The 21869-nt window shown below is 46.6% G+C and overlaps 1 protein-coding gene across 6 annotated transcripts in view; it reads right to left on the bottom strand.

Annotated features, from left to right (window-relative positions):
• ADAMTS13 (ADAM metallopeptidase with thrombospondin type 1 motif 13) overlaps window positions 1–17065 on the bottom strand; it is a 51528-nt gene extending 34463 nt beyond the window's left edge. For 2 of the 6 annotated variants that reach the window (XM_054997604.1, XM_054997605.1), the window contains exons 1-11: window positions 16611–17065; window positions 16123–16189; window positions 15455–15738; window positions 12267–12408; window positions 9579–9718; window positions 9063–9146; window positions 7822–7946; window positions 6557–6703; window positions 4129–4263; window positions 3778–3928; window positions 2095–2199 (exon numbers count right to left, since the gene is read on the bottom strand). In XM_054997604.1, coding sequence (XP_054853579.1) covers window positions 2095–2199; window positions 3778–3928; window positions 4129–4263; window positions 6557–6703; window positions 7822–7946; window positions 9063–9146; window positions 9579–9718; window positions 12267–12408; window positions 15455–15738; window positions 16123–16189; window positions 16611–16688 — 1458 coding nt within the window. In that variant the 5' untranslated portion in view covers window positions 16689–17065. Of the gene's footprint in view, window positions 1–2094; window positions 2200–3777; window positions 3929–4128; window positions 4264–6556; window positions 6704–7821; window positions 7947–8866; window positions 8923–9062; window positions 9147–9578; window positions 9719–12266; window positions 12409–14685; window positions 15284–15454; window positions 15739–16122; window positions 16190–16610 lie in introns of those variants that run through there. The other 4 variants (XM_054997606.1, XM_054997607.1, XM_054997608.1 and 1 more) reach the window with 4 other exon arrangements.
• Window positions 17066–21869: the final 4804 nt, after the last annotated feature.

Below are 21869 nucleotides of genomic sequence, written 5' to 3'. Positions count from 1 at the left end.
GAATGAATAGCAATGATGGAAGGGATAATTTTCTGTTGATTTAGCCAATGTTAAGAATGAATAGTCTTGTTTGAATAAAGGTTTAGAATGGAAGTAGAGGTTCTGTAATAGTATAATTTAAATACTATACCTAGTAACAAACCTAAAATGTTGTTGAGGTGTACCTCTTGCTAGGAGTTATATGATGTGATATAGGATGCTTGGAGCTTCTTAAGTGTACGCCTATATCTGACCAATGTCCTTTTCTGCACAGGCAATTTACTTTTCTCTTTTTGAGTGTTCATTCCTCAAGGATCAGATTTGTTTTGGTCCCCGACCTTTATACATGCCACTTTTAATCCCGGTGTGGATGACATCTTTTTTCGACTGCACAGCCGTGAAATAAAGAGGGTCATGTGCCGAGGTGTGGACATTCCCATTGGTGATACTGTCAGCATCACTGGTGCCATCACATCACTACAACCCTTTTCAAAAATTTTGTGTATGCCAAATTGCGTTATTATATTATGACTTCATGACATGATGATACCAAAGGTGCCCAGCACGGAGGCATTAGCAGTAAAAAAAAGAGGGAGAGGGAGAGAAATGAAGCAAAAGGAAACCCAATACGGCACGCTTGTAGTGTTGGAGCAGAGTAACTCCAATAGATAGCTGATTTTTGAAAACCTAAAACACAATACCAATTGTTATAATGCATCTCTTCTTTTTTGGAGAAAACTTAAAGACCTTATAACGCTTTAATGCGATTATTGCATTGATGTCGGTTTGCCCTCCCTAGTGCCAGCCTCTGCCCCCCAACTCCAGGTTAGCCTGGATGGGGCTCTCTGGTTTAGACTGTGGGGGCAGTGGGGAGGTCATCAATCCTAAGCAAAAACGTCTGCTTGGAGCACGGCTGTCACGAATCAAGGGCATTTTTTAAAACCAAGCATAATGAAGTTATAACACGGATCTGTTTTAGGTTATAATGTTATAATGTCATTATGCTTGGTTTAAAAAAAAATTCCTGATATGCGACAGCTATGCTCCAAGTAGACATTTTTGCTTAGGATTGATGATCTCCCCCCTGTGGTCCAAACCAGAGGACCCCGCCCATGCTGACCCAGAGCTGGGAGGCAGAGGCCAGCACCACAGAAGCAAACCAACACCTTGCAATAACAACAACAATGACATTACATTACATTATTAAGTTTTCTTCAAAAAAGGCACATCTTGGAAAAGGAGGGGGACAAAGGGAATGGGGAGAGGGGAAGGGGAAGGGTGAAGAAGGGTGGAGAGACCAATCAGTGAGAAGTGGCCTGCAGAGGAGGGGGGTGGAACAGAGGACAGGGGCAGGGGAACCAAAAGGAAAATTCTGCACGATTGAGAAAGCTGTCTCAAAACTACATCAAGAAAAACATCAGGGAATAAGCACAGACAGAACATTTGAAGAGAAACCTTGAAAATGCTGCACTGAAATCTGAAGGGGGAATTAAGTGTGCAGGGCTCTAAAGAAAACCTGAAGTGGTATGGGGACAGAATTGGCAGAAATCCTCCATGCAGACAAGACGAGAGCCACCCAGAACACGCGGCTTGTCAAGGACTATTATGTGGCATTTGCCAGCAATTTGCCCCACTGAAGGCTGAAGTCCTGATCCCTGAACGGTCCATCTAAGTTCAGCTGACCTGGTTTGTCTCCAGGACAGTCTTCCAGTCACTCCTGCAGTCTCTTCCTCTGTTCCCCAAATCTGGCTCCGTGTCCCCAGTGTCAGCCTCTGTCCCCAAATCCCCCTACAGGAATGCCCAGCTGCCAACCTCAGCTTCTTTGTGATGATATCCAGTCTGTCACTGGCCTCACTCTTAGCTTCTCAACCTGTGCTGAATCCTTAACAAGGCCTGATCCTGCTGCATTTCATTAGCACTTTGACTGGAGTTGCAGAGGCAGGCAACGGCAAACCACCTCTATTAGCCTCTTGCCATGAAAACCTCGCCAGGGGTCGCTACACATCACCTATGACTTGAGGGCAGGGTTTCATTTTTGTCTAGAACAGTCCTACTGTATTGCCGGCTGTATCCACTCTATCTTTCTGTCTCCTTTTTAGCACAGGACTGTTTTACCTTGCTGAGCCCACATTCAGTTCCATCTAGGAGGGGGATGAGGAGCCGTGTACAGCTAGCCAGGTCTGCTGCATTTGTATGACAAGAGAGGACTTCACACACATCCTGGAATTGGAGAGAGGGACGGAAAGGATAAACATCAGTATTCTGTAGGGAGTGGAGTCCGTTCCTGTTGCACTGAGTTCCCCACAGGTTTGTCAAGCCCACACATTAGGGTTGCCAACCTCCAGGTGGAACCTGGAGTTCTCTTGGAATTACGATCTCTAGATGATGAAGAACAGTTCCTCCGGGGGAAATGGCTGCCTTGGAGGGTGGACTGTATGGCATTATACCCCACTGAGGTCCCTCCCCTCCCAGACTCCACCACCAAATAGCCAGGAATTTCTCAACCCAGAACTGGCAACCCAATCACACAGGAACACCAAGCAGGCCTCTTGCCAAGACCCAGCTTATATGTCACACAAGGTTCTGCAGAACTTTCCTTCTGTGGGGAGGCAAGCCATTTTGGAGGGGCATTAAAAGGAAAACAGGCTGTAGAAAGGGGAAAGATCAGCTTCCCCTTCCCATTTGCTCCTCAGGGCAGCTTCTAGAGGCTCTTCTTTCTTTCTTTCGATTGATTGATTATGGTCTGCCTTTCTCACTGAGACTCGAGGCAGATTACACAGTGTGAGATTAGTACAGTCAATATCAAGAACATTTCCATAAGCAGTGCCTTAGGGTAAATAGATACAAGTTCACAAAGACATTAAAAAGTTTTTTTAAAAGACATTAAAAAGATAAAAATTTAAGGACAGTGATACAGAACTCAATGGCAAAGAACATTTGGTTCTCAGAAAGAGGTTAGGGCTGCCAGTCTCAAAGTCACAAGTTCTGGTACCCAGGTAGAAGCCCGGCCTCTGGTTGTGGGGGGATGATACCCAAATTGGTCTGTACTTTGAAGGACTGGAGGAGAGCCCAGGGCAAGAGCTCTGTAGTCACCTAAACAGCAGAGCTTTTAAAAAATGACCAGGTGCCGGTGCTAGGGGTTTATCCTGCCTGGAGTTAATAATGAAGATAAGGATGATCGTTAATAATGAAAAGAATTAAGATGGCTAACTTGTTTCCTGAAAAACTCTCATGCCTCAGGCTGGCTGTGCAGATGTCCTCCTACAGCAAGGAAAACAAAGAAGTGCAGGGAAGGCGGCTCTGCCCACTTCACAGGCAATTTAATTCACTCCCCAGGCAACCACACAAGGGGAGATGTATTGTCGAAGGCTTTCACGGCCGGAGAACGATGGTTGTTGGGGGTTTTCCGGGCTGTATTGCCGTGGTCTTGGCATTGTAGTTCCTGACGTTTCGCCAGCAGCTGTGGCTGGCATCTTCAGAGGTGTAGCACCAAAAGACAGAGATCTCTCAGTGTGACATTGGTGACACTGAGAGATCTCTGTCTTTTGGTGCTACACCTCTGAAGATGCCAGCCACAGCTGCTGGCGAAACGTCAGGAACTACAATGCCAAGACCACGGCAATACAGCCCGGAAAACCCCCAACAACCATCACACAAGGGGAGCCTCAAGCAAGCCACTCAAGCAAGCACTAGTCTACCTTACGTTGTAAATATTACTGTGCAAGTGTACATGACATTTAAAGCACTGCAGATCCAGGAAATACTTCTATGTGGCCTAGCAAATGATGTTCTACCTACAAGGTCGTGCCTGGCGAAAGTGCAGGCAGCAGCTCCACTCCCAAAAGCTATCTGGCACTGCTCATCCACCCCATAATATAGGCCGGGCTTCCCTCCTGGGATGCTGTCCTTGAGGTCCGGCAGGTCGTTCATGCAGTCTGCTTGGCCTGTACTGATGAGAAACCACAAGAGAGACAGTGTGTGGATTTAGGAGAGGCAACATCACAACTGTGGGTTCATTGGTAGGTCAAGCCATTCACAGTATCAGGCTATCACTACATCCTGAGGCAGGGAGTTCCATCATTTCTGACAGTGGCCGGCCCCACAGTGTGTGTGCAGAAATCCAAACAGACGGAACACTGGCTATTTTACCTTACAAAAGCGAGGAGCTGCTCTCTACTACATGCAGACCATGTTAGATCCACACTATTGAGAATGCCTTCAGAGCCCATAATGTGTCCGTTCCCAGAACATTGGTTCCCTTCTCCATCATGCTGGATCCCAAAGCTGTGACAAAAATGAAAAAGGAGCAGAAGAGAGACAGGGAAGTTGTTTTTTTAAAAATGTGTCTTTTCTTTTAGTCGGTGTACCAGGAAGAGTGTAGCCAGACTGGCAATGTGGTATGTGTCTAGTGGATCCCTGGAGTGGGTGGGGGTTAAGCCACTCCAGGGGACTGGAGAATCTGCCCTCCTCCCCAACATCAGGCTTAAAACAAGGTTCTATATGGGTTAAAACCATTGCAGTGCCCGAGCAAACATCATGGGCATTACAGAAGGAGGAACAAAAATGCTCACACATACACAGACACCTTTCTTTTTTGTAAAATAGTAGAGTCCAGTAGCACCTTTAAGACTAACCGACTTTTTTGAAGCATAATCTTTCAAGAACCACAGCTCTCTTCGTCAGATGTGTGTTTTTACATTGTGTTGCCACCAGTACCAGTGTTGCCACCAGTTTCTGTTGGACCACAGCGACCTTTAAGTCTTTGATGGAATGTCCTGGACATTCCATCAAAGACTTAAAGGTCGCTGTGGTCCAACAGAAACCTTTCAAAAACAAAATCCAACGGGAGGCTGCTGAATTGGAATTCATATGCAAATTTGACTCTGTCAAGCTGGGACTGAATAGAGACTATGAATGGTTATCACATTATCACAGGTAACAGATTTCCTTTACAGTGGCGTGGTCTGGGGGAGCCCAGTGGCGCCTGGTGTGGGCTTTCGGGGACCACAGTTCTCTTTGTCAGATGCATCTGGCAGGGAGAGCTGTGGTTATCGAAGGCTTATACTACATAGTAATTGGATGCTTTCACTGCTGCAAACTAACACGGCAAACTGACTCCACACCAAAAGGAGATGTTTACATTTACTAGCAAAGGAATGTTTGGGTTGCCTCCCCGCTAATTGCATCCTGTCCCCTTGTGATATATGTCCCCTTCTTTCTCCCCTCTCTCCCCTCCTCTTCTGTATTTGACCAGTTCGGATCATGCATCTGACGAAGAGAACTTGATTCTCGAAAGCTTATGCTACAATAAAATTGGTTAGTCTTAAAGGTGCTACTGGACTCTTTTTGATTTTGCTACTACAGACTAACACGGCTAACTCCTCTGGTAATATGAAATAAGATTTCATCTTCTATGAAATGTTGGAAACTTGGGATGAATACAGATTCTTTGCATCACTGGAATCTGATTTCACGTTTCTAGTACCTTCGGGCCATTTAAAACTGAGACTTTCAGGCAAGAACACTACACTTGTTCCAAACAGACACGCTTCTTAAATGACCCCAAGGTATTATCTAGATAAAAGCTATGATGGTGTATTACTGTGGCAGCATGTATTCAATATTTTTATATAAGAAGAACCTATCCTTGGGAGTAGATCCAGAGGAGTTAGCCATGTTAGTCTGTAGTAGCAAAATCGAAAAGTGTCCAGTAGCACCTTTAAGACTAACCAACTTTACTGTAGCATAAGCTTTCGAGAATCACAGTTCTCTTCGTCAGATGTGTCAGTTCTCTCGCATCTGACGAAGAGAACTGTGATTCTCAAAAGCTTATGCTACAGTAAAGTTGGTTAGTCTTAAAGGTGCTACTGGACTCTTTTCGATTATCCTTGGGAGGTGTGGGAGGGGCCAGTGACAGAGATGGCCACTTGAATTCTTAACTCCTGCAGCCCCCAACAGAATTCAAGTTTAATCTTCTGACTTAATTCGTGTCTGAATTGCTCTTGCTGGCCTTCAGGTCACTTAGCACTGCCGCATCAGATCTTCCTGGGCTAGAAACCTTGGCCGTTTCCAGACAGCTTACCGGTCCCCGGAACGTCGCGCCACGTTGCAGGGAAAACGTGAAATATCGCGTTTTCTCGCGCGAGTTTTGCGCGACGTCGTGACGTCGCGCAAAACTCGCGTGAGAAAACGCGATCTTTCGCGTTTTCCCCGCAACGTGGCGCGACGTTCTGGGGACCGGTAAGCCGTCTGGAAACGGCCTTGGTGAAGAAATACGGCCGTAACAGGAATCTACTGATGCAAAGCAGTAACGTGTTAATTGTATTTTCCTTTTCAGATCTGAATTTGTGCTTTTGGATATATGTTTTCTTTTAAAAAAAATAAGCCTTGAGTGAGCCCCGCTCTGCACTTGGTGGGATCTTCCTCCTTCCTTCCGGCTGTGGAGGTGAGTCTGCAGAAGTGACAGATTACCATTTATTTAAGCAATTCATTAGCCCTTTTTTTAAAAAATGCCCAAAGTAGACATAACACAAAAAATCCATTTAAAGTATCATGACCCCTCTCTTCCTCTGCTGACCTGTGTCCAATCTCATGAGCAATGGTGACTCCCAGGTCAAATCCAGTGTCCTCAGTGATGACGCAATTCCAGAAGGTGGAACAGGCCCCGCCCAGTTGGGTGACGCCACGCACTTGGTTGTTCCCACCTGGTAATTCCAGATCAAACCTAAGAGAAAGAGACCCAGAGGAAGAGAGAGCCACACTCACAAAGAGAGATTCTCTGCCAGGCTACCACGAACTGCCTTGTACCATACCAGACTGCCTTCCCCCAGCAGCTCCGAGACACGGCTCTTTCTCTGGCAAAATAGACATTGCAGTTATCAGGGACGAGGGCAGAAGGGGGGTGACATTTATGGAGACTGACAAGTGGCACCAGGGCTGGCAAAAAACCTCATTCTGCCAAATAGGCATAGTTTTACAGCCTGGAGTGAACACATGGCATCTCGTTGATGTGTTAGCACCTCTCTGTTGGCTACGTTCTGCTGGGCTGTTGCTGCCCGAAACCAAGGCCAGGATTTGTTAAGACCTTTTTACGCATGTGGGAGGGAGACCTGAAAAGGAGCTTCTGTGAATGGAGATCGTTTCAGGTAGGTAGTCATGTTGGTCTGTAGTAGAAGAGCAAGACTCAGGGCCAGTAGCACCTTAGAGACGAAAGCAACCTTCATCAGATACGAGGGCTGGAAAAGCCATGTGCCTGGGTGTATGTGTGACTATGGGGGAAAGCGTGACCATGTGAAGGACAGTATTCTCTTTACGCACATTTGAATTTTCCAATGGGAAAAGGAGATCAGATGTCCAGTATTTGTAAGTCTCAAGTAGGTTAGCCATCTTTCTGAGTTTCATTTCTTTTCTTAGTCTGCATCCTAATTCTGGAATTGGTAGTTACTGTAGAATTGTGCCTGTAGAAAAAAGCTTTGCCTTGGTTCCTACCCATCTCGCACATGCATGATAAAGTGGTGGTCATTTACCCAAGGAAAAGGCTCGGAACCCCGCTTAGTAAGGAATCTTGCTGAGGCAAGTGGGTTCCCTTACCAAAACGACGGCTGCTCTCAGAGAATCTTCCTTCCTTCTGGCTGACACCTTCTCTGGCCTCTTCTCCAACTTATCACCATGAGAGTTTAGCTAGTTAGTTTAGAATGCTAATTTCTACTCTATCCTATCCTGAACGGAGTTCCTTATAATAAAGGATCTATACTTCTTTATAACCAGAGGCTCCATGTGAACTGACTGGGCCAACATGTGGTCTGCTTAACGCACATTTGGACACTGTTCCAAGGATGTTACCTGGTCACGTACAGCACGAGATCTGCATGCCTGGGGTCTGAATCGTTCTCAGGGTTGACCTTCCTGGCCCACGCACAGACACTGAACATCGAGGAAGTCAGGTTGGCGGTGATGCTGATGCCTTCCTGGGAGAGAAGCATGAAGGTGTATGGAAATGGGATTTATATCCCACTCATTTTTAATTGTGTTCATGTTCTTTATTTCCAGTATTCCATTCATTCAGATTCTTTATTCCATCCTTTATTACTTTCCACTGGTTTCAGTGGGAAACTACTCTTTTTCTCCCAACCAACTGGGGTGAAATTCTTAGGAAGTGTCGTTCGTTTCCAATTCCATTACAAGAATAATGTGGAAGAATGGGGTTTTGATCATGTTCTCTCCAAATGCACATGCTCAACCCACAAGTTCAGAGCAGCAAAATCAGGCCACGGCCCATGATATTAAGCCCAGTAGCTGCCCTCAGAGGTCTCACATCATTTCCCCTGTAGGGCAAAAAGCAGCTTTAGAGGGGGCAGTTTGGGAGGAAGAAGCCGTATCCAACCCCCACTGCTCTACCACTTGAGACTGCAGTCCTGCCAGCTATGTTTTGTGAGAGGGGGGAGACACAGTCAAGTGAAATCTACACATAACTGTTTTCTGTAATTTTGCCATTACTTGGAAATAAACAGCTTAGAGAATACAAGAGGGAGATCACGCAAGACCTGTTCATACATTAAAAAAACAGCTGAGCTTTCAGTCTTCAGAAGGATCTTTCCAATGTTTTGTCTATCTCCTCCCATGGGCTGTGTGTCAAAACCAACTTGAACGGCTGAAGCCAGGGCAAGAGCGCCAGCCAGAGGCTGAAGTGGCACAAGCAAAAGGCCAGCATCCTCCTGCTAAGAGCCCCAGACTTGGCCAGTCCCAAGCCTTCATGCCTCACAAGTGTCGAACCCTCTTCCCTTCTGTGCCCAACAAGGGCTCTGGGCACACAACCTCAGGCCACAGGGGGCCCTCTGCCAACCCCCGGGGTCCGGACAGGTCACAGGCGCTATGTAGGATCACCAACCTCCTGGTGATGCCTGGAGTTCTCCCAGATTACAGCCGATCTCCGGACTACAGCCTTCAGTTCCCTGGAGGAAATGGCAGCTCTGCAGGACAGACTCTTGGACTCCTTCCCCCACTTTCACCCTCCACAGCCACCACCCCCAAATCTCCAGAAATGTCCCAAGCCACAGCTGGCAGCTCTGAATGGATTTTACCACCTCAGGCTCTGTGAGGATGATCATTCGGATCAGATGGATCCTGAACTGAGCTCCCAGCGAGCCGTCTCGGAGCAGTTCCGCACCCTGCAGGGGGGAAACACAGACCCCCAAAAGAGTTTAAAGGGGGCTTTAAGTCAACGGAGGAATAAACTAATGCTTTAATAGATTAATCTGCTCTTTCATTTTTTAAGAAGGGGAAATTATCTTTTAACATGTGTTTTTATTTATTTAATCTATGCATTAATGTATTGATTAAGAAGAGCCCTGCAAGATAAGACCGGTGATCCAACGAGTCCGGCATTACATGCCCCCCCACCCCCACCCCAGCCAATGGCGGCCAATGACGTGGACTTGGGAGAGGGAAAGTTAGACTGCTGAGGTACCAGTAAGTTCTGCTGGACTTCACAGAGAGTTGGGGGTGGGAGAGCAGGATGAATGGCATGTTCTGGCCCATCTTGCTCAATATTGCAAGCTGCACCAAGGTCAGAAAGTCGGCACAGAAACAACACTACTCACAATGTTCAGATTTGTGAGGATGTACCTCTCGGTGTCTTCTTTATGGAACTGGAAGACATCCGGTCCCGCCACAACAAGCAGCTCCAAGTGCTTCACATCCAACTCAGCCCCCTTCCGTACTCGGGACGGAAGCTTTCTTCCTACAACACACAGAGTATGTGGGGGAGAAGAGGGCATCTGAGCAGGAGTCCGGGTGGCAGTCAGACGTTCTCTGCTTGCATGCTCTGGGAGTGTGGGGAGTTTGTCTTTTTTAAAGCATTCTTCTCTAGACCTTCTTGCTGCATAGAGGACTATGTCAACATGCATAAGACATCTGTTACAAAGAGCCCTGCAGAATAGTAAGCACATGCTCCTTTCTCTTTTTAATAAAGCTGACCTGAAATAGCATCAAGCAGAGAACCTGGGAATGTACCGGCAAGGGAGGTTACAGGGTGCTCAGACTGGCTAGAAACTAGGGCAACAAAAGCAGAAAATGGTTGACAGAGCTGCAGGTGGCAGGCCAGGGGGTGGAGCCTGGCTGTGCCCAGAGCCCGTTTAGCGAGGGGGCAAGGCAGGGAGTGAACATCCTCAAACTTGCACAAAACAGCCGGAGTAGCAACCAAAGGTGCCTCTTGTCAGGGCTGGCCTCTAAATGTTGCGAAACATGCTCACTCACAACAGAGCACAATCTCTAGCAGCAAATAAAGCCCTTGGGGCTTTTCTTGCTCCCAGCTGGTATCAGATTTATCCATGCTACAGAAAATATTGTTTTATCTAGTAGGCATTTTGTGGTTCTGATTAAGCAAAAATGCCTCCAAAAGGCAAAATCTGACAAGAGACACTTCCCAGGCAGGAGTGGAACCACTATATCATGACGCCCTCCTGACCCCCAACCCAGCCAGCCTCTCTAGGTGTTGACCAGGGCTGATGGTTTCTAAAGCTGTCAAAAGAGAACCAACACATTCCCACTATCTCTATCCCGGCAAAGAGCATCAATACGGGAAACCAAAGCCATTTCCGACCCAAACCTACCCAATCTGTCCCCTTCAAGATTGCTGGAAGCTGCACAGCGAGCAACCACCCACAGGAGCACCTTGCCCAAGAATGGACTGTTGGCCACTGTGCAGTCATTATGTTGGTCATCTGGGCCCAGGGAAATCTTCTTTCAGAGCGCCTCACCACTGCTTCTTTCAGAGCAGCCAGGACTACACCCTCCTGCAGAGAAGCATCGAGCGCCTCCCTGACCCGCTCTGCATACCCGACCCGGCTACATTCTATCGAGTAGCAAGAGCTTAGCCTGGGCATGGTGGGCCACCCCCTTCAAAGCGGCTGGCCCCCTTCATCGGACATCACCGGCTGGAAGTCAGAAGGACCAGACTAAGTTCCAATAGCAACCTGAGATGGAACTGAATTAATCGTAGGATTTAAAGGGCAGCAGATGGTTTTATCTGCAGAAATTCCCCCTAAACCAGTCAGAGTCTGCATGTACGTTTTTCAGATCTACATCCTTAGCAATCTGATATAAAATACCTGCACAACACAGAAAAAGTCGCTGTTTGCAAGGGTGACAGAAGACAGCAGCATGTTTCACCGCTGTCACTGCTACCCTGCAGGGGTAATCATACACAATCGCTCATGTTCAGTTATACATGTTTTGAGTTTTTTTATCCATCTGCCAACTCACTTCATTGTTAAATCTCTCCAGTAAACCAAGGAGCACTCCCAACATCCAGGAGGGGGGGGGGATCATGTCCGCCGCCTGCATTCCACAGAGAGACCAGGGTCCCACGCAACAAAAGGGAAAGGAAGTGGCAGAACTCCCGATGGGAATGTGTGGACCCCACCCCTTGAGACTGCCGGTGGGGCTTTGAATGCTTGGTGTGTCAAAAACTCCACACAAACAGAAAACTAAATCAGCAAGAAGAAAGGTTCTCCCCCCTCTCTTCATTTACTGTGCTAGTTTTATATTTAGGGGGATGTGGCTTGAATATAGGAAGCACCAGGGCTTTTTTTCTGGGAGAAAAGGTGGTGGAACTCAGTGGGTTGCCCTCGGAGAAAATGGTCACATGGCCGGTGGCCCCGCCCCCTGATCTTCAGACAGAGGGGAGTTTCGATTGCCCTCCGCACCGCATGGCACGGAGGGCAATCGAAACTCCCCTCTGTCTGGAGATCAGGGGGCGGGGCCACCAGCCATGTGACCATTTTCAAGAGGTGCCAGAACTCCGTTCCCCCACGTTCCCACTGAAAAAAAGCCCTGGGAAGCACTATGAGTACAGGGCAGGGTAAATGGCTGCTGAGTGGGTGTGGGAGTAGAAAAATCTTAACTTTCCCATTCTTACCCGCATTGCAGCTATGCAGCCACTGCCATAGTCTGTCCCAAAATGTTGCATCACAGCAGGTTTGGGAAAGATTGGAGAGAAGCCGAGGACTCCCCAGGAGGTGCACAAATGACTCCCAATGCTGCAGGGCAACAGGAAAAAATCCTCTTCCCAACAACATCAAACCTGGGGCATGTAACCTCCACGGAGGTTACATGCCCCAGATGTGTTTCCCTGTATGTGTGAACCAGGTATAGTTGATCTTGTGGGTACTGTATCCAACATTTCTGAGTTTCTCCTCAAGGAACCCCTGACAAACCAGGTTACGTTTCCCTGGACTACAGTCACTGCCCCGCCCTGCCCCCTCCAGGTTCTGCCTGAGGCCCAGCACCTGCTAGTGCCGCGGTGTGGTTCTGCGGAATCCTGAAGACCACGTGGGGCCTGGGACAAAGTTCGCCTTTCAGCAGCGTCTGATGTTTGCTTCTCACAGGCTGGATGTGAACCTTCTCCCCGTGGACCATGACAACTCCTTGCTGGAGGAAATAAAACCCCACCCTTACATTATTAGCCTTGATTTCCAGTGCAAGTTTTAAAACAAAACAAAAAACTAAGCAGAAACGGAAAGCAACACAAAGGAGAGGTGCCTCTAGATTATGGAAGGAAAAATTTTTCTTGTGAGGGCCGAACCAGACACGTGCTGGGAATCCTGTGTCGGTTTCTGAAGGCAGAGTAGCCTAGCTGGTGCAGCTACGCAGGGGCCTGTGTGCTGTTGAGGAAATACGCAGAGCCCGCCTTACCTTTCGCAAGCAAACCAGGGCCCTTTATTCCAAGAGAATAGACTAAGCATTCTAAACTAACTTTCTAAGGTAGGTTGCCGGGCGATGCTGGAGGCACGTCCAGCTCTCACAGCTGCAAGATGGAGAGGAGAGCAAAGAGAGAGGAGGGCGAAGGTGGAAGGAAGGAAGGAAGGAAGGAAGGAAGGAAGGAAGGAAGGAAGGAAGGAAGGAAGGAAGGAAGTCTCCGAGAGGCTGCACTTCAAAGGCACAGCTCCAGGACAGCAGAGAAGAAGGGTGGACAGACCCTTGACCTCTCTCTGGCTTGCTGACTTTCTCTTTGTTACCCTCTGAAACCTCAGATTAGGAGACAAGTACTCAGCCTAAAGTCCTCCACTTCCGTCAGTTTTCAGGAGCACAGGGGCCCTATTCAGATCAGGAACGTGGCACATGGGTAGGAGGAAGCCCCTCTGTGCTAGGGTTGCCGGTCCCCTGGTGGGGGTGGCGGATCCCCAGTTTCCAGCTTCCCCCCCCCACTCACCTTGCCGGGGGGGAGGTGCAGGAACGGGCTTCTTGGGGCACATTCCCAGCATGGCGCAACAACGTCACTCATACGTCATTGCGCAGGCCCCAAGAGTGCTTCCGGGCTTTGCACCAGGCCAATTCGGCTCATTTGGGAGCACAAATTGGCCCAGCGCAAAGCCCAGAAGCACTCCTCGGGCCTAGTGATGATGTCACTCCCTGGTGTTTTAATCTACTCCTGCTCCAGTTTGGGTATTCCCAGCAGAATTCCCTACCTATTTTCCCAGTCCCTTTTCCCTGACAGACTGGCTTGTGGCATTGCTGGTCATTCAAACTAACCGCATCACCTGTAATCAGGGCTTTTTTTCAGGGGGAACGTGGTGGAACGGAGTTCCAGAACCTCTTGAAAATGGTCACATGGCCGGTGGCCCCGCCCCCTGATCTACAGACAGAGGGGAGTTGAGATTGCCCTCTGCGCCAATCTCAACTCCCCTCTGTCTGGAGATCAGGGGGCGGGGCCACCGGCCATGTGACCATTTTCTCCGAGGGCAACCCACTGAGTTCCACCACCTCTTTTCCCAGAAAAAAAGCCCTGCCTGTAATGTAGTTCATACTTCTGTGCTTTGGGTGTAAGTGGATGAAATGGTAATGTCTTTTTGAAGAAGCTTGTTTCTAGACCTCAGCTGAAACTCTCTTGGAGTTTAGAGGTATGTTCAGGAAATACAGGAATGAATACAATAAGCACGCAAACCCCAGAAATCTTATCAGCAGAAGTGTTCAGGTTTCAAATTTAGACTAAACTGTAGAGATTGATTCAATAAATGCAAAATAATGAGGGCTGCAAAGCTTTAATTAATTTCATCAGTATATTGAGCAACTCCAGATTTTGTCTGCTGATTGGTGCTGGCCAACTTCCATCAGTGAGGCTGAGAGTTAGAAGCTGAATTCTCTGGAGTTTTTTTAAAAGGCCGATTCCACACTGCCTTAGCTCCCGCTTTTCTCGTGCAATGATTGCATCATCAGTTATTGCGCAGTCTTCGTTCGTTTGTCCGCATTACCCCTGGAACAGTGCTTCTCCTGCGCAATCAGATGATCACATCCCCTTTTAAAAAGACGGATCAAGGGGCGGGAAAAACCCAACGGCCCCGGTTTATTATTATTATTATTTTTAAAAAGACAAATTGACGCTATATCAACGAGTAATCATCCTGCATTAACGAAACCGCGTCCCCTGCTTTTCCTGTCATTGGTTCATTTTCGGACCAGCCTCAGAAATGCTCAGCGATTGGTTCCCCGTGGAGGCAGCAAAATTTGAACAGTTTTAAAATGGGACAGCTGATCATTTTTGTCTCTGTGGGAGTTAGAGGTCAATTGGAGAGGGTAGCATGGCACCCAACGAAACTATCATTTTCCTGAGGGCACATGTTCTGTTAATAATGCTCCGCTGCTCGACATTCATGTGCCTGTCTCATAAAAGGTATATATGCATTAATATAATAAATTTTAAAAAATCACCCGAGATACTTCCGATGAGCGCTCGGAACATCACAGCCTGCATGCTGGTTGAAATCATCCGGGAATGGGTGAGCGGTCACGATCACCTACAGCAGCATCCCACAGCAGAGCTTCATTTTGTCTTTGGAAAATTGACATCTGTGCCTAACTCGTCGGCACAGTCCGTGTCGGGCGTCACAAGAGCCATGATTTCAGTATCATGAGGATGCCCAAACACAAAAAAATATAAATTGAATTAACATATGAAATTGTTCCTCTGATATTTGAGGTCTGCCCACTTTTTTAACATAAGTTTAATATGATGAGATGTCGCCATAGCGACACGGTACTCTTTTATTTTTAAAAAAAGGGGTGGGGACAAAGGCGGTGAGTTAATCCTTAATTGGGAGGCGGGTCAAGAGAGGCTCACAATTCACCGGAGGGCAGTTATTCGTCAATAAACCGCGGCAAAAGTGCAATGGGCTGTGGCGACGCCATGGCGAATTAATGACGGCATCGGAGATGACGCATGTGGACAGAGGATGGAATGCCGCTGCAGAAGCGAGAAACTGCCACGAAAACGACGGTAGTGTGGATTCAGCCAAAGTCTATTTTGGTTCTAGTGTGTTAGTGAAAAAGAAAACATAAGAAAGAATTTTTCCTTCTAAGAAGGAGGGGGCGCTTACAACAATTACATCCTAATAAATCAGCACAGAATGTTGCCTCCTTCCTTCTGCAGTGCAGGATATTACATGACCCCCCAAATATTCAGAATTGAGACTAAACTCACCAGCTGCCCTTCACAGTATGTGACTCGGCATTCCGCCCCTGGAGGGCTCAGGACCTTCCCTCCGGCAAAACAATTGCCCCAGAAGTGCCTCAGCAAACTGGCAGAAGAATTCAGCCTTCGGTCACTCACGAACGATGAGGAAAGGAGGGTGTGGTCCTCGAGGAATTCGAAGGTATAGAGTTCCCCCCAAGCTGTAAGGGAGCATTGTTGGACTTTGCAAGGTGTTAATCCCGGTTGCCCCCCTCTGCAGGAACAAGTGAGATGTGCCACCTCAAACTCAGGTGCTGTGAAAATTGGGAATCAAGGTAGAAGCAATGAATACTAATAAAGTTGAAACACATCTAATTGCTCTTTCAAGCCATGTATGTTTGGAGTTTTAGCATATTTCTGGAGAATGCAGGTGAGTCCAGCCTGCACAAACGGCAGCTGTCAACTGCCATGGCTGAACAATATAACCGGGGAGCTTTTTTCATAACTCATGCCATTTGATAAGTTTACGCAGAGGTGGTCCTCCTATGAGGTCAGGGCAGGTAGTAGCTTTAGGATGCTGTTAAGAGCAACAAAGCCAGATGTAACTAACGGGGCACAATCCCCCCGGAAAGCCTTCGTGTGCCAACCATGCTGAAGTCAACACCATTTTAAAAACAGAAAGCAAAGGCCCTTCTTACCTTCTGAGACGGAAGTGATACGAAAATAAGAGAAAATATCTTGGGCATCCAAAGAATCCAGAAATATCTGCAGGAAAGGGGAAGAAAGCTTTCTCTTTCCAATTGGGAAATGAAAGATATTAGAAAAAAACTCAAACAGAATTAGAGTTATACATTTATTAGGACCAACTAAAAATGTCTGCTCTTCCTTTTGTTTTTAAATAACATATTGTTTGAAGGACCGGTAATGAAGAAATCAAAAGGTACAAAATTGACTTTATTACGCAACAGGAAAGTTTCAAAAAGTTCCCAATCAGCTCAGTTTAAAGATAAACAAAGCAAAATAATAGCCTTATCAAGAAATATAACCACTGCAAAAAATGTGTCAAATGGGACAGGAGCCTGACCTCATACTGTTAACGAAGAGGGCTGGATGCTTTGTGGTTTCGTTATGGAGCAGTCAGGTCTGCAAAAGGAAAAAAGGGTCTCGTTCCAGGGGTCAAACTTACCTCTTGTGGTCTGGACAGCCAGCAAAATCCCAGGGAGAAGGTGGCAAGGACTCGTGCCAGGAGATTTATAGTCATCATGTGAAAGCTGAAATGGACTCTGCTGAGCAAATAGAAACTCCAGGTGGTCTTTTGGCTCTGGGCCTCACATGGAGCAGAAGCCGAGAAATGTGCAAAGTCTAAATAAATAAAAGAGGGGCAGTGGGGGGGGGGGGTGGCTTCACTGCCAGTTCTGCCAGAAGACCCAGAAGGTGGAGGTCATTCTTGGGCAATGTTTGTTTGGCTGTAGCAAATCGTGATGGAAACAGGAGCTTTGGTTGAGTTTTAAAGGAGGAGGAAAGCAGTTAAGGGGGGTGGATGTGTGCTACCGCATGCCAATCCAATGCACATTTCCTTCTTTTCCATGGAGTTGCCTTTCAAGTCAGCAAAATCAAAAAGAGTCCAGTAGCACCTTTAAGACTAACCAATTTTATTGTAGCATAAGTTTTCGAGAATCAAGCTCTCTTCGTCAGATGCATGGTACAGAAACTGGTTAAATATAGAAGAGGAGGGGGGAGGAGGGGAGGAGAGAGAAGATGCAGTTAGGGGGGGAGAGGGAGGGTGCAACCCAAACATTCCTTTGCTAGTAAATGTAAACATCTCCTTTTGGTGTGGAGATTAGTTGGCTTGGGTGAGGCTTCAAAGGAGTTTGCCCTGTTGGTTTGCAGCAGCAAAACAGCCAGACCGTCCAATTCCAATGTAGTATAAGCCTTCGATAACCACAGCTCTCCCTGCCAGATGCATCTGACAAAGAGATCTGTGGTTCCCGAAAGCCCACGCCAGGTGCCACTGGGCTCCCCCAGACCCCGCCTCTGTAAAGCTAATCTGTTACCTGTGGTAATGTGATAACCATTCATAGTCCCTATTCAGTCCCAGCTTGACAGAGTCAAATTTGCATATGAATTCCAGTTCAGCAGCCTCCCGTTGGATTTTGTTTTTGAAAGGTTTCTGTTGAACTACAGTGACCTTTAAGTCTTTGATGGAATGTCCTGGTAGATTGAAGTGTTCTCCCACTGGTTTCTGGACGTTTCCATTTCTAATGTCAGATTTGTGTCCATTTATTCTTTTGCGTAGAGGTTGGCTGGTTTGTCCAATGTACAGAGCAGAAGGACATTGTTGGCACATGAGGGCATATATCAGATTGGAGGATGAGCAGCTGTAAGAGCCAGAGACAGTGTAGTTGATGCCATTGGGTCCTGTAATTGTATTCCCTGGGTAGATATAGGGGCAGAGCTGGCATCTGGGTCTGTTGCAGGGCCTGGTACCTGTGCTGGTGACTCTGCTGGCTGATTCATGATTGTGAGTGAGAAGTCGTTTAAGGTTGGGGGGCTGTCTGTAGGCAAGGAAAGGTCTTCCACCCAGGGCTTCTGAGAGAGAGGTATCATTTTCCAGGATGGGTTGTAGCTCACTGATACGAAGAGAGCTTGATTCTCGAAAGCTTATGCTACAATAAAATTGGTTAGTCTTAAAGGTGCTACTGGACTCTTTTTGATTTTGCTACCACAGACTAATACGGCTAATTCCTCTGCATCTTTCAAGTCAGCGTTCTGATGGGATTACAAACTGTGCCACAGTGACAAGCAGGGCTTTTTTTCTGGGAAAAGAGGTGGTGGAACTCAGTGGGTTGCCCTTGGAGAAAATGGTCACATGGCTGGTGGCCCCGCCCCCTGATCTCCAGACAGAGATCTCAACTCCCCTCTGTCTGGAGATCAGGGGGCGGGGCCACCAGCCATGTGACCATTTTCAAGAGGTTCCAGAACTCCGTTCCCCCGCGTTCCCCCTGAAAAAAAGCCCTGGTGACAGGTAAACGAGGCTCAATGGCAGAGCACCTCCTTTGTATGCAGAAGGCCCCAGGCTCCCATCGCCAGCATGTCTAGTTAAAAGAACCAATACAATTAATTCCACACTTCACATGTGGAAAACCATTCATACAATTGCTAAAATGCAGGTACCTCAAGATAATAAAGTGCTGGTGCTACCAATTGCTACATGAATTGCACACAGAGGTTCATTAATCTTATTCATAGATACTTCTTCACAAAAACCATTCAATAATTGCTCATTGCAATTGCAATTATTGAATGGTTTTTGTGAAGAAGTATCTATGAATAAGATTAATGAACTTTTAACCTCTGTGTGCTCATTGACAAAGATTATATGAAACGGGTCACATGAGGATCTAGATAACCCGTCGGAGGACCAGACCTTTGTTTTTGGATTCCACGCAGCAAATATATACAACAAGGATTCACGTTGTTTTATTGGACATTCTCACTCACTAATTGGACTTTTGCTATCCAGGACCTGTGGAATAGAAATATGCTGGGTTGTTACTATGCTATTGCACTTTAATAGTTATATGTGCAATGAATTCATGTAGCAATTGGTAGCACCAGCACTTTATTATCTTGAGGTACCTGTATTTTAGCAATTGTATGAATGGTTTTCCACATGTGAAGTGTAGAATTAATTGTATTGTTTATTGTATTGATAATTGTTCATTATACATGCATTTTACTGTGTATTGAGTTTATGTATTGTATTAGTAAATACATTGTGACTGTTAGCAAGGCTAGTACATGGTCATTGCTGCTATACCTACTTTGTAAATACCACTCTTTAATCTCTTTTTTGCTGCTATAGTTGAAAGAACCAGGCAGCAGATGATGTGGCATGAGAGATTCATGATGAGGATCCCAGGTAGTGTCTAGCTTGGACCTGAATTTTGGCAAAGCTGGACATGTCTTAAAAGTGTTCATCAGGGCAATGGAGAACCAAAGGAAACTCCTGGAGAACCCGAAAGACTAAAAAATATATCAAAAAGAGTCCAGTAGCACCTTTAAGACTAACCAACTTTATTGTAGCATAAGCTTTCGAGAATCACAGTTCTCTTCGTCAGATGCATGGAGGGCAAGAAGAAACTGGTCGGATATAGAGGAGGGGAGGGAGGAGTAGATGCAAACAGCTGCTTCTGATATGGAGATCAGTTTTCTTCTGTTAAGGAAATCAGTTACTTCTGATAATGAGATAACCATTCATAAGTCCCTATTCAGTCCCAGCTTGACAGAGTCAAATTTACATATGAATTCCAATTCAGCAGCTTCCCGTTGGATTTTGTTTTTGAAAGGTTTCTGTTGAACTACAGTGACCTTTAAGTCTTTGATGGAATGTCCTGGTAGATTGAAGTGTTCTCCCACTGGTTTCTGGACGTTTCCATTTCTAATGTCAGATTTGTGTCCATTTATTCTTTTGTGTAGAGGTTGGCTGATTTGTCCAATGTACAGAGCAGATGGACATTGCTGGCACATGAGGGCATATATCACATTGGAGGATGAGCAGCTGTAAAGTCAGAGACAGTGTAGTTGATGCCATTGGGTCCTGTAATGGTATTCCCTGGGTAAATATAAGGGCAGAGCTGGCATCTGGGTCTGTTGCAGGGCCTGGTACCTGTGCTGGTAACTCTGCTAGCCGATTCATGATTGTAAGTGAGAAGTCGTTTAAGATAGGGGGGCTGTCTGTAGGCAAGGAGAGGTCTTCCACCCAGGGCTTCTGAGAGAGAGGCATCATTTTCCAGGATGGGTTGTAGCTCAGTGATGATACGTTGGATGGGTTTGAGCTGGGAGCTATAGGTGACAACCAGTGGTGTTCTGTTAGTTCCTTTAGGTTTGTCCTGGAGCAGGCTGTTTCTGGGTACTAGTCTGGCCCTGTCAATTTGTTTCCTCACTTCATTTGGTGGGTACTGTAGTCTCAAAAATGCTTGTTGCAAATCTCTTAAGTGGGAGTCCTGATCAAGAGCATTGGAGCAGATACGATTGTAACGTAAGGCTTGGCTGTAGACAATTGACCGAGTGGTATGTTTAGGGTGGTAGCTGGAGGCATGTAGATATGAGTATCGGTCTGTGAGTTTCCAGTATAAGGTGGTATTTATCTGTCCATTATGTAGTTGTACAGTGGTGTCCAGGAAGTGTACCTGTTGTGTAGAGTGGTCCAGGCTCAGGTTGATAGTACGGTGAAAGTTGTTGAAGTCCTGATGAAATCTCTCAAGGGCTTCCTTCCCATGGGTCCAAATGATGAAGATGTCATCCAAGAATCTTTAGTAGTGGTTCCAGTGGATGGGAGCTGAGGAAGCGTTGCTCCAAGTCCGCCATGAATATGTTAGCATATTGTGGTGCCATGCGTGTGCTCATGGCTGTGCCATTAACCTGCAGATATAAGCTGTCACCAAATTTGAAGTAATTGTGAGTGAGTACAAAGTGGCAAAGTTCAGTGGCGAGGTGTGCTGTGGTTTTGTCCAGGATAATATTCCTTATGGCTTGCAGTCCATCTGCATGTGGGATATTGGTGTATAAAGCCTCCACATCCATGGTTGCTAGGATGGTGTCACCTGGTAGGTTGTCAACGGACTGTATTTTCCTGAGGAAGTCAGTGGTGTCCCGTAAATAGCTGGGTGTGCTGGTGGCATAGGGCCTGAGGATAGAGTCCATGTATCCTGAGACTCCTACTGTGATGGTGCCTATTCCTGAAACAATGGGGCGTTCCGGGTTACCTGGTTTATGGATTTTGGGTAGTAGGTAGAATCTTCCTGGTTGTGGTTCCTGGGGTGTGTCCGTATGGATGCATTCTTGTATGTCCACGGGAAGAGTCTTTAATATTTTACTGAGTTCTCTTTTGTATTGCTCCGTAGGGTCAGAAGGTAGTATTTTATAGAATGTTGTGTTGGAGAGTTGTCTTTCTGCTTCTTGTAGGTAGTTATGTTTGTCCATGATGACAACTGCTCCGCCTTTGTCAGCTTCCTTGATTACGATGCCAGAATTATTTTGGAGGCTGTTTATGGCCTCTCTTTCTCCACGGCTGAGATTCTGCTTTAGGTGTTGTTGTTTGTCAATTATCTCAGCCTGAGCACGTCTACGGAAGCATTCAATGTAAAAGTCCAATGAGGAGTTCCGGCCCTCATTATCAGAAGTAACTGATTTCCTTAACAGAAGCAAACTGATCTCCATATCAGAAGCAGCTGTTTGCATCTACTCCTCCCTCCCCTCTCCTCCTCTATATCTGACCAGTTTCTTCTTGCCCTCCATGCATCTGACGAAGAGAACTGTGATTCTCAAAAGCTTATGCTACAATAAAGTTGTGGTGCTACTAAAGTCTTAAAGGTGCTACTGGACTCTTTTTGATTTTGCTACTACAGACTAACACGGCTAACTCCTCTGCATCTAAAAAACA

The sequence above is a fragment of the Eublepharis macularius genome, chromosome 14, assembly GCF_028583425.1.
Source record: "Eublepharis macularius isolate TG4126 chromosome 14, MPM_Emac_v1.0, whole genome shotgun sequence".
Taxonomy (NCBI): Eukaryota; Metazoa; Chordata; class Lepidosauria; order Squamata; family Eublepharidae; genus Eublepharis; species Eublepharis macularius.
The sequence above is the reverse complement of the archived record's forward strand: the minus strand, read 5'-3'. Positions and strand labels throughout refer to the sequence as shown.